Source organism: Mastacembelus armatus, chromosome 10 (assembly GCF_900324485.2).
Source record: "Mastacembelus armatus chromosome 10, fMasArm1.2, whole genome shotgun sequence".
Lineage (NCBI taxonomy): Eukaryota > Metazoa > Chordata > Actinopteri > Synbranchiformes > Mastacembelidae > Mastacembelus > Mastacembelus armatus.
Window position 1 is genome coordinate 17,449,122 of NC_046642.1, and position 12,190 is coordinate 17,461,311.

The 12,190-nt window shown below is 39.8% G+C and overlaps 1 protein-coding gene across 9 annotated transcripts in view; it reads left to right on the top strand.

The window, feature by feature from the left end:
* Positions 1 to 12,190, top strand: part of gria1a (glutamate receptor, ionotropic, AMPA 1a) — a 57,065-nt gene that overhangs the window by 14,813 nt on the left and 30,062 nt on the right. For 7 of the 9 annotated variants that reach the window (XM_026329910.1, XM_026329911.1, XM_026329913.1 and 4 more), the window contains exons 1-6: positions 241 to 430; positions 3,906 to 4,090; positions 7,360 to 7,413; positions 10,084 to 10,242; positions 10,767 to 10,934; positions 11,783 to 11,887. In XM_026329910.1, coding sequence (XP_026185695.1) covers positions 256 to 430; positions 3,906 to 4,090; positions 7,360 to 7,413; positions 10,084 to 10,242; positions 10,767 to 10,934; positions 11,783 to 11,887 — 846 coding nt within the window. In that variant the 5' untranslated portion in view covers positions 241 to 255. Of the gene's footprint in view, positions 1 to 240; positions 431 to 3,905; positions 4,091 to 7,359; positions 7,414 to 10,083; positions 10,243 to 10,766; positions 10,935 to 11,782; positions 11,888 to 12,190 lie in introns of those variants that run through there. The other 2 variants (XM_026329918.1, XM_026329917.1) reach the window with 2 other exon arrangements.

Sequence of the window (12,190 nt, forward strand, 5' to 3'; positions counted from 1 at the left end):
AACCTATACCAAAAACAGGTGTCCTGTATAAAAGACATGTACAAACTGTTGTAACAGTTTGCCATGTGCCGGGGCAACAAAGGGTTTGTAAGTAGTCTAATATGGCTGATCATCATATGTGATATTGTCACAAAAGATTTACTCTAATATCCCTCATTATCCCTGTTATTTTCTCTTTCTTCCCTCTCAGTTTGCTCCCAGTTCTCCAAAGGTGTGTATGCCATCATTGGTCTTTACGACAGGAAGACTGTCAACATGCTGATGTCCTTTTGCGGAGCGCTGCATGTCTGCTTTGTCACGCCGTCCTTCCCCATTGAGACGGCCAACCAGTTTGTCATTCAGCTGAGGCCTGAGCTCCAGGACGCTCTGGTTGGAGTGATTGATCACTATGGATGGACCAAGTTTGTCTACATGTACAGTTCTGACTCAGGTAAGTAAATAACCCTGTATTACTGTGGTAATAATCATCTTTATTAATATACTTATTACATTCCAACTAAAAATAATTATCATCCTTCATTCATCTTTGAGCACCAGAGGAATATGAAATACCACAAAAACACTGGGTAAAAACAAGTAACGTGAAGTTGCACTAGATGCCCATGGAGACTGAGGTCTGAGGAACAATGAGTTGTTAAACCAATCACCTCCAGTCATCTTCACATTGCCATGGTGACAGCAATGCAGTCATTCCTAGCCATTGTGCAGCAAGGAGCAGCCACATCAGAAGATTTAGTTTAGACTACCATCTTTGTTCAGACAGAAAACACAAAAAAGAAACACTGACTTGCACTAAATAGCAGATAAATCTCACATTCGAAAAAAAGATAAAGCTTTTTATTGAGTACTCCTCAACACCGACCTGTGTTGCAACAGTTCTTTTGCCCTTAGCATGGCAACAAAAGAAGATGAAGAAAAACACAACACAGAAACTGCTGTAGTTTTCAATTTCAACATCTCAATAATAGTCCTGCAGGAGACAGAAATAAACCCCACCTGTCAGCCTCCTGCTTCCTCCTCTTCCTCACCTTTCTAGCCAGTCAGCTATACCATTCCCATAATGCCGTGCCATCTGTCCCAGGTGTTGTGGGTTTTGGAGCATGACCATGATGTGTGTGGGTGTGTGCCCATAAGCATGCACCCTTGTAGTTTCAAATTTGCATGTATACAGTGTGAAGGTTTATTGTAACCTTTTTCTGCTCATGGTTTTGATTTGTATGAGAGCAATAAACAGGTTTTGAGAGACAGATGCCATCATGTCACTTTAAAAAGTCTCTTGAAAGTTGAAAGAAGAGATTTCACAGTGGTTTTTAGCCTTTTAGCCGTCTGATGTATCAAGGCTTTATCGCCCCACATGTCCCACAGTTTTTGTTTTTTTTTTTTTAATCTTCAGTGATCTCTTCATTATACACTTGTATACTGTTTGCTACGGTGTGTGTGTGTGTGTGTGTGTGTGTGTGTGTGTGTGTGTGCGCACGCGCGCGCATGTGCATATGCGTGCGTGCATGCATGCAGGGTCACCTCTGTGTGATTGAGTGGTGGGATGGAGCCACTGCCATCCATATCAGTAGTCCTCTGTTGCCTGGATACTACACTGCAGTCGCCCTTCCTACAGGGTTATTTTAAGCCTTTAAGAAAATCTCACTTAGTTGTGAGGAATTTATTTAGATATGATTTATATATATATATATATATATGTGTGTGTGTGTGTGTGTGTGTGTGTGCATACATGGAATTTTCTGATTATGTGTGAATCTTCCACATGTTTTATCAAAGTATTTTTATTTCTCATTTATCCAGTATTTTAGGGAATTATCTGAAGTAAACAAGAATGTGCACATCCAACATTATCACTGTCCTGCCATCTCAGGTGCTTTGTTTTTCCCTTTCTCCAGTTAACATCTGTCTTGCTGTCTTACCATGCTATGTCTGCTAATAAATCGTTTTTATTTTCAAAAGCGAAGAATGGGAAAACAAATTTGATAGCCCATTAAACCTATCATAAACAATATTCAGAAAATGGTTTCCCTAAGCATCATTTTTTTTCCTCTCGATTGCCTGGTGCCCAGGTCTCTGTGTATTACCTTTCGCCAAAAGGGTGCTTATGACAGCCAGATTCCATTATGATATTATTCTCTTCCAGGATGCCTTTGGAGGACCATTTCTACCTTGGCTATCCTTACAAGTCTCTCTGTCAGACTGGCTCTGATTTATAGGGGAGCATCAGGCACATAGCTACATTTACAGAGGCGAGAGGATAGTCCAGAGACAAAAAAAAAAGGGAAGGAAGCCGGGGAAGAATGATGAATCAGTGGAAAATATAAAGACATAATAATTGCAGTAGTTCACTCACATTGATAATACTGAAAGAAAGTTGACACCAGGTGTCTGTGTAATGCATTACAGTACAGAACATTCTCAACACTGAGCGTTAATGAGATTCAAGCACTAATTTTAGTGTGTCTTGACTACTGCCCAGCTGTATGTCCAAGTACTGGAGCACAATATACATAATGTAAAACCAGATTAACAAATACATAACCACATATGGCTGTTTAGAAGCGCAGCAAGACCATAAAAAAGAAGGAGCACAAGAATAAAAAGATAAGAAATAGAGTGAACTGCTTTGGTGGGACACCTCATTTTCAGAACATAATACTGTATGCTGCTGTCCATGGTGCTGAAACCTTGCTCCAACAAAGGACTTAACCACGTTCAAAGATAGAGACTTACCATAGGTTCCCATGTAATGCGTCACAAATCTCTCTTCATCATTTCCATTCAATATGCCTGCAAATTTTTTTTTTGTTGTCTAATTTATTGTGTACCGTACTGTGGTCATATGTGGAGGTGAAATTCCATCCATCTTTTTATCTCTTAATGACCTGGTGTCAAATATGAAGCTTGAATAGCTTGGGAAGCAGCTGGTGTGCATTCTAATAAGGTCTGGGAATCATCTTTCAGGGGCTGTGACTGCATTTCTCATTCTTCTTTTGACAGGGGCTGTGTTGTTGTGGATAAGTCATTTTACATTTGCCAAAATGTATAAAATACCTGTATGCAAAGTACATCATGTGTAGGCCCATGGTGGCTTTAATAGTGTTTGCCAGCTTAGTAGAAGAAAACAAATAAAGCTACATCATGTATTAGTTCACATTTCAAAATTTTGTAATTGCTATAATTCATTTGGGGAATAGCTGCCAGTTTGCTGCGAGTGGAATTACTTTATTTACTCTGTGGAACAACTGCGACTGCCAGCTCGATAGGAATCTGATTGGTCTACTGCCAGCAGCAAAGGAGTACAACAGTGAGTCAGATTGTAAATCAGAGCTCAAGATCAATGTGTTCTCTAAACGCCTTTTATTTCCTGTCTTAGTAAAAGCCCCCAGCTCATTGGCTGCTTTACCTCTTCCTCTATGATGCTCAAGTGTCTCAGCAGCCTATTGTTGACAGTGTAACTGCGTAGCACCACCTGTAATTGGCATTCGGAGGATGCAAAACTGGCTGCGAATGTGCCGTCTGCAATGATACATGGGCTGATTACTTGTAAAGTAGTGATTATTTAGCCCTGCTCTGTACAAGCTGCAAAAGCACACATGTATGTGTCTGTGTGCTTAATGGACGGTCCCACTTGATGCACTTTATCACTGAAGGTCCAGGGGAGATTCTGATGGATATGTTTTGGTTTTGGGCAGTTTCTGTTTTGTTCTCAAGTTATTTATTTTAATTTATCTTTCAATATAAGATTAACCTGTCTATAATTTACATCTCACGCTGCATAATATAATGTAACACAGTAAATGCATTCATTACTTCATCTTCATTTTTTGCTGTAAATGCCCACACATTTGGCTCACAGTTGGCCCAGAATGTTGAGTTTTACGTCTTTCCACTCTTTCATCCAGGCCTGTCAGTGCTGCAGAAGGTACTGGACACAGCAGCTGAGAGGAACTGGCTGGTGACCTCAGTCAATGTGGAAACCATGACGGAAGCCTCATTCTTGAAAGTGTTCCAGGATTTGGACAAGAGGAAGGAGGGCCAGATTATCATTGACTGTGAGACAGAGAGGCTCACTGGAATCCTTAAAAAGGTAAAAAGCTTTCCTCTGTTTTTACATTGATACGGGATTATGTTATTATGTCCAACTCTCCATTGTAATGAAATTTCATCTCTGACTGTAACCTCATGAAACAATAAAGTCATACACTATTTGGCATTACCTCCAAAATAATAATAAGAGCAGAAGTTTTAACATGATCGGTGAAATTTCCTTTTGGACACATGTCAAGCTTATTATAAATTAAGATTTTTTCAGAAAAATACATTGAAAGCTGGTAAAAACACGCTTCAAAACTGTGGTGTACATGTTTTAATCAGATAAGCAAAGTAGATAAAAACAGATATGAATGGAAAGTGGGGGTTTGTTGTTGACCTGATGCGGTGTTTCCTGGTGCACTGCAAACAGAAGAGATAACACACCACTGCCATTTGTAGCAGGCAATGATTTTGTGATAGGATCATCACTTACTCACCTCTGTACTGTTAAAGGATCTTGGCATCACAATTGACTCTTCACTAACCCCCTCCATCAAATAGAGATTGCTCAATTCAAAGCCACTGTAGCATGGCATGGCAGGTCTGTCAAGCTCTGGATTTCACTGCATATTGAAGAAGAGCACATGTGGCCCTGGTAAGCATTATAATCAGCTTTTAAAGCAAACAATAAAACTACAGTGGAATGTGCTTTCAACCATATTGTGTAGCTAGTATTTAGAATTTTTTTTTATTTTTATTTCCAGCTGTTAATTTGCTAATGCTAAATGTTTGTTAATGTTATTCATTTCACCTGTGGTTTTTTTTTCCGCTCACATGCCAACAAATCTGCCAGAACATGGTCTTCTAAGCTGCACATGTGCAGTGTGAGAACAGAAAACTTGACAGCTATAAAGTATCAACACTACCAAAAGGAGGCTGGTCAAGTAATGACACTCGCACATGTATATATGTGTCATTTGCAATCAAAAATGCTTGTAGGCATTTGTATCTTCAAAAATAGCCACATAATTGTTATTGTTGGTTTTGATTGTCGTGTTACTTGAAGGATTTTTTTTCAGTACGTTATTATTTTAAGAAAAAAGCATGCACACACACACACACACACACACACACGCAGACAGTCCCCATCTGTATGTGTAGACTATGGCAAGTCTGTGTGAGTGTTATTGATGGCACGGTGTCTAATGTTAAGGTTATTGCATCAGTTCTCACCAGTTTACAGGAGCTGTGCCTGAGAAGTTCTACATTCAGACGGCCACCATCAATCACCACCATCTGCTCCCTGCCTCCACACTCCCCTGGCTGTGCACACAAATGATGGCACATGCACTCCTACACAAACACACACACACACACACACACACACACACATACACCTACAGAGGACACTTCTTCCTCTGTTGCCCTTTAAACTCACGCCTGTGTTCATCTCATTCATTTCATACAGTACACAGATTCTTCTATGATAATGTCACTGGTAGTATCCTGAGGGTGACTTCTCGTAAAAGCTGAATGTTGTCGTCTCCTCTGAGAACATTTATTGTGACAGAAAAGCTTTCTCAGAAACGTTTCTGAGTATATTTTCCTTCAGAGAGACAAAAAGTGACCCATCCTCCTGGGGATAAATTCTGAATAACTCGTCCAATGTCTGTGTTAAAGAGCTGCACACATCCAAAACATTTCCATTTGACAGTTCACAGGGACAGTAATGTGTGTTTTCCCCCAGTCTCGGGTGCGTATTGGTGTCTGCACTTCTGTGTCTCTCCTCCTTCCCTCTAGTTTTTCCTTGCTCCAGGCTTGACCACAGGGACTGCCTTGTGCTAGGGGTCACCATTAATAACAAATGCCACCTTCTGTCATGACCTACAGCATCATTAGACACACACACATAACACACTAACAAATGAGTACACTCCTTAAAGTATATACAACGGGAAAAGAACAGGGAGGAATAAGAGTTAGGTCATGCATAGCGCCTGATCAGACACAGTGAAATGAGCTTATTAATCCTCTGTGCTAAGGCAATTAACTGCTGCATTATTGCTGGCCGCTCAGCCTTACACATCACGACTGCTCAGTATGGGCTTGTACTTTAGTTGTACATTACAACAGGCACTACATTGAGTCATATTAGATGAACTAGTGTTTCGCAAACAGCTAAGCATCTGTCAGTCAAAGTGGTGTCCATTGTTCCTTCGTTTATAAATAAACGAGCTCTGGCACTACATTACACACCTCTCATTGTGATCTTCAAACCGCTCTAACCCCTGATGCTCGGCTGACCTGTGCCGCCCGCACTTACAGAATGACAGCACCGCAGGCAGGAGAGAGATTGAGTGTACAGTATGCATGGGAGAGGGGGCTTGTGCGCTGACAGACTTCATTATTTGATGATATTATTAGACCAAGATAGAGTTCCAAGGAAATATAATATTGTAAATTATTTAAATATTACATCAAAGATTGAATTATGAGTTAATGGGGGAATACTCTTAAATAGAGCCATGAGTATCAGGAGGAAGGAAACAAATATAGTATACAGTATTATGTTCACAAATTAGTGAATGCTGGCATTTTTGATGCCTGGTAAAAGCCTAAGGGATTTTACAGTATCTTTATGATATTATGTAGAGTTTTTCATTTTTATTCATTAATTTTCTACAACAATTATTAAGTCATCTGACTGTATTTCCTATTTGCATATAATTATTATTTTTTAAAAATCCTGTTAAACTCAGGTTGGTTTAGGGCACAATTTGTTACACATAAGAGTCTTTTATATATGATTCAGTCGTGTGTTTCATCATGGTAGATGGTATGTTTTTTGTCATTGTGGGAGTGGGTGTCTGGCCGAAGGCAGCAAAGTTGTAAGAAACAACCCTGCAGTACAGAAAAATCATCCCTTGTCACAGCAATGCCATTCATCACTGAGGAAGGAGAGGAGAGGGCATTTTAGTCATAGTTATTTCTTTCTGACTTTAGAACTGTCATTTTTCTAAGCTACTTTGTTGACTTTTATTACATGGAGGTGGATCTGTAAATATATATTTCAGCATTTTAAACACCAAAAAGGCAGATATTCGTGAAGTTATGAAGCCAGTCCCTTTGTACTTATTTTCTGTTAACCTACTTTCTGTCTGCCCTCCACAAGGTCATACACTGTACACTGCACCAGGTATACTGCTGAGGCCCTGTTAGAAATGTGTCCTTGCTTTCTTATTGCACATAAACACACACAAGCTAGGCTTCTGTTTGTGTCATAGGTGTTTTATGCACTTTTTCTTCTTCGTTGTCGTTTTCCAGATCGTTGAGCAAGGGAAGAATGCGAAGAGCTATCATTACATCCTGGCTAACCTGGTAAGGGCTGATTATATCACTGCATCATTTATTCATTTGGGCTGCTTTATTTCTACATACCTCTTTGCGTATTTTCATATCTCAATTAAATCTGCATTGCTGTTTATTGTAGCTTTTAACAGGATTCCAGGCTTTCAGTGCTTTATTGCCAATTTAATAGACTTGCATGTTCCTAATCATTTAGCCTCAGACTATCTGGTTTTATGTCCCTCATTCTCTTTTCTTCTTCAGCTACATCACATATTCTTTTACAGCAGCACAGTTGTATGTTTACAGTGAGGGTTACTTGTGAAAAGCCAGAGACAGAAATCTGAACAGACTCAATAGGACAAAAAAAAAAAAGGTCAGGCAGCCAATGTATACAACTTTATAGCCATTAGCTCTCTTTGTTTGCTGCCATTTTCTCAGTGCAAATGGTTTGTAGACAGCCCTGTTCAGACTCACTAAATGCAACCAAATGAAGAGAAAATTGACATGAACCAAAGCTCTAGTAATAACAGCATTAATATGCAGCTGCTGGCTCGAACAATTTCTCACTGCTGGGGTTTTAGATTGGCTCAATCTCTCTTGTCAGACGAGTTTGCCAGATTTAATTTTAAATGATAAGGCTTGGACGGTAATAATGGCTGATTCACAAAGTAGCCACAGTCATTTATAATGGACCCATTGAAATTACCTTTTCTATGTCCTAGAGCCTTTTCACAATTTGGTTAATTTACTTACTTTTGTGTAGGTGCAACTGTGTGTGTGTGTGTTTCGGAGACTGTACAACAGCGTAAGAGAGAAAAGAGAAGAATTTTAGTAAATTTTTAAAAGTGGTTAAAATATCTGTTGGAAATACCCTCCTCCGTATCTACTGTTACCAAAGGCTAGTTTCTATAGTAACCTCTTCAGCTCGCTGCACTGCATTAGCTCATACATGGAGCAGAAAAAAGGCAGCTCTGTCTGTTGAGCTGAGAAATATGGACACCTGACAACACTCCCTGGTACATTAGGAAGACAGTGGTGAGAGGAGCAGAGGGGGGAGATTAAAAACAGCCATCTCTTGCATTCATCTCGTGAAGCTTGCACTAACCTTCATTTGATACTGTGCCGATCTTCCCCAAAAAATAAAGAATCAATTTTAACTTAACAGCCATAACAGCCTATACTCCATGGAAAAGAACAACACAGAACATAAACAAGGCAGAGTTTGAGACTGATATATGGCCAAAAGACAGTTGAGGCTTCAAATAGCCTGAAACAAATAAGAGAAAAGAGAAAAAAGATACGACGGTGTATGTTGTTAGATTCCTGCTTGCTAAGCAGGAATCTAGTAAGCCACTTTTTCCTCTCCTCAATCAAAAACTTTGCTCTTAAATCTTAGACAAATCACAGACAAATCTTTTCTCCCCTTCTCCTACTCCGTCTCTTATCCCACCCACTCTCACTTGTCTGCCTCTTCTCCCCACGCTGACAGGCAGCCTGCTGAGAGACTGAAACTGCCTCTCCCACTCCACTGCCTTTCTCCCTCTCTGAAAAACAGCCTTCTCCACATAATAGTCAGGGGAAAAATACAAGTAGATACCATTACACTAAATCACTTTTTTCTCCATTCTGCTCTGCCTGAGGCATCCCTTGCATTGTTCACAGTAGTCTATAAGGTTTTGATCCTGCCATTGTTAACAGTAGCCTATGAGGACTCAGTCTATCAGAGATTAGCTGCGCACTGCTCCTGCCATGAAATGAGGTTTTCTATTTTCTTTCTCACTACTCTTGTCCCTGAGGAAAGACAGGGATGAGGGTCTGTTCAATGGGATAACCTCTCTGGGAAAAAGAAGAATGCATCATTGTCATTATGCAATTAACCCTTGCACCTTTGATAACAGAATTAAGAAGTCTGTACAGTTTGCATTCTTTCCTTATGCAGACCAGCTCAAGGCTGATTTTACCCCGATTTAAAAAAAAAAAAAAAAATTTATACGTACAGTAATGATAACCAGTATTTCATAAGAAACAACACCAAAGGTTAAAGGAGAGTTTCAAAACAAACTACTGTCTGTACCCAAAGTTTTTTTCCTACTTTTCTATCCTGTTAATCGGCAAGTGTGGTGGTTCCCAACCTGGGCACTGGAAACTACTAAGCCATTCAGTGAAAAATCAGAAGGGTCATAAGATTAAATTAAATTCAGTGGATAAGAAAGAAACTAAAACCAAAAATTATCTTCATTTGCCATTTTTTGTGAAATACTTGATAATTTGATGCTTTCATTTGACCCCCTCTGAAAACTGCTAATTAAAAATTAATCTGTAAGGAAATAATATCTTTTTGGATCTTGAAACTGCTCACAGTTGAAGTCCACTTTAAGAACTAACCTGTGACAAGAGGTTGGTTCATTCATTTTGTTATAAGGAGTCACAGGCCAAAAAGCAGGCTCATCAAGGTTATGCAATTTTTATGCAAGATTCTCAGATGAAAAAACATCTTGTATTCCCAGTAATCCTTATTTGCACAAATGGATGGTCTTGGTGTTTCTTTTTGTGATGGGCATGGTTCATTCTTCTGCCAGGCATTTTCATAATTTATTTTAAGCATCTGCTGCCGTCGTGCAAATCAATTTGTGTTATACCATGTACCTCCTTACCTGCCTTTGTGTATTACATCCCTGCTCATCCTTCTCCCTTTTTCAGGGTTTCCTGGATATTGACCTGACAGACCTGAGGAAGGGTGGTGCAAACATCACCGGCTTTCAGCTTGTCAACAACTCAGAGCCCAGTGTCAGCCGCGTTGTCCAACAGTGGATGGAGTTTGACAATAAAGACTCCAAAGTGCCCAAGAGTGGACTCAAAGTATTTACCTCTCACTTAATTTTCTCCTACTACTTTTTGATTTTTCCTTCTTTTGTATGTAAAAATGTTCATGTAAGGAATCATGAAGTGAAGTTCTCTGTCATGTTCAGTGCAAACTAAATCATGATGATCAGGAGTTTGACTATTCTCTGTTTAAGGTTTGGGTTGCCAAGAAGGTTGTTATTTCCCCTGTCAGTTGGTTTGTTTGTTGTTTTGTGTTTTTGTCAGCAGCATATTGCAAAAAATATTGAAAAGTTTTCTACCAAAATTCAGTGGACAGATAATTGTTGATCTTATCTGAGCTCAGATCTGGGATTTAATTTATTTATTAAAGGATTATTGTTTTAGCTGTAACAACTGTCCAAACAGCTGAGATGGAGTACTAACTAAAATCCAAACATTTGTGTGTTTATAGAGTCCAGAAACTTTCTCAAAATGCCTTGGCTCTCCAGCCACAAACCTTATCACTTTTAGTTGGTAATGCTTCTGTTTGATATGTGTGCTCTCTCTCTCTCTCTCTGTAGTATACAGGTGCTCTAACGTATGATGGGGTGAAAGTCATGGCCACAGCCTTTCAGAACTTAAGGAGACAGAGGATAGATATATCTCGCAGGGGCAATGCTGGAGAGTGTCTTGCAAACCCACCAGCTCCCTGGGGACAGGGCATAGATATCCAGAGAGCCCTGCAACAGGTCTGCTATAGAAATACGCCACTACACACACGTACATACAAGGACCCGTGCACACAGTTGTGCAAGTTCTTGAATGGCACATTGGCTAATAGCTCCTGAGATGGGGCTGGCTGAACAAATTAGGTCTCATTCTGTCGTGTAAAGTTCACATTAAGTCGTAGGAGAGCTCTCCAGTATCAAATGTGACATCATGGCCAGTAAACAAAACCTTCAGGCACTAACGCTCCGCTGTGATCATCATGGAATATGACATCAGCAATTGAGTTTAGAAATGAAATATTTGGTGGTGGAAATGGAAATGTTGGCCTAGCTGCTTGATCTCATGGACACCCAAATACTTGTGCATGCAAAACCACATATTTCAATGAATGAGGGCAATTATTTTATTATATTTAAAACTCTAAGATTTATCTGAAATGCAAATTAAAAGCACAATTTCAAAAGTCAAATATGTGTTTTATTTACTCTGGAGCCCTATCTACAGTGAGTGTGAAGTTAGAACAATGCAGTGTGTTCGTGAGAGCATGTGCGTAATTGCGTGTGTAGCCTGAGGCTCTGTCTGCAAAGTGGCTGTGCGGAGACCTGCTCAGAGTCAATCTAACCATCTGCCTACAGATAGACTAGAGATTGAAGCCCTGTTCGCTCAATTAACTCCCTCACACAGCCAAGACAAACTGTACACCTGTGCGCACGCACACTGCACTGCGGACTTTCACAACCTATACATCGCATCTGTGCGTAACATACAATCACTGTACAAATATCTTGCTTTGTAGCAGCCGTTATTTACGCACATAGAGAGTCAGGTCCTGTGAGGTACTTATTCAGTATCTTTGGTTCTATTACAGGTCCGTATAGATGGGCTGACTGGTCACATTCAGTTCAACGAGAAAGGCCGCAGAACCAATTACACCGTTAGCGTCATGGAACTGGCTCCATCTGGGCCCAAGAAGGTAACCCTGTACCCCGAGGCTCCAATTCAAGATATTTATTCTTGTTCAAGAACCCTGTTTAAAAACTGTGGCTGCAGGCTCATTTTAGAATCAGTATTCAGACACAGCACTCAGTAAGTCCGAGAAAGGTCTTATCAGACTTCCAATCAGCAAGAAAGATTCATCCTTCATTTTCATTATTGTTCATTCTATTACAGATTTCAAGTTTAATTTTTTAAAAAGATCACTTTTGTTTGTATTTGTGCAAAATCCTTAATTCAGTAGCAATTAAGATGTGGGTATTGAAACTATGTAATCTATATA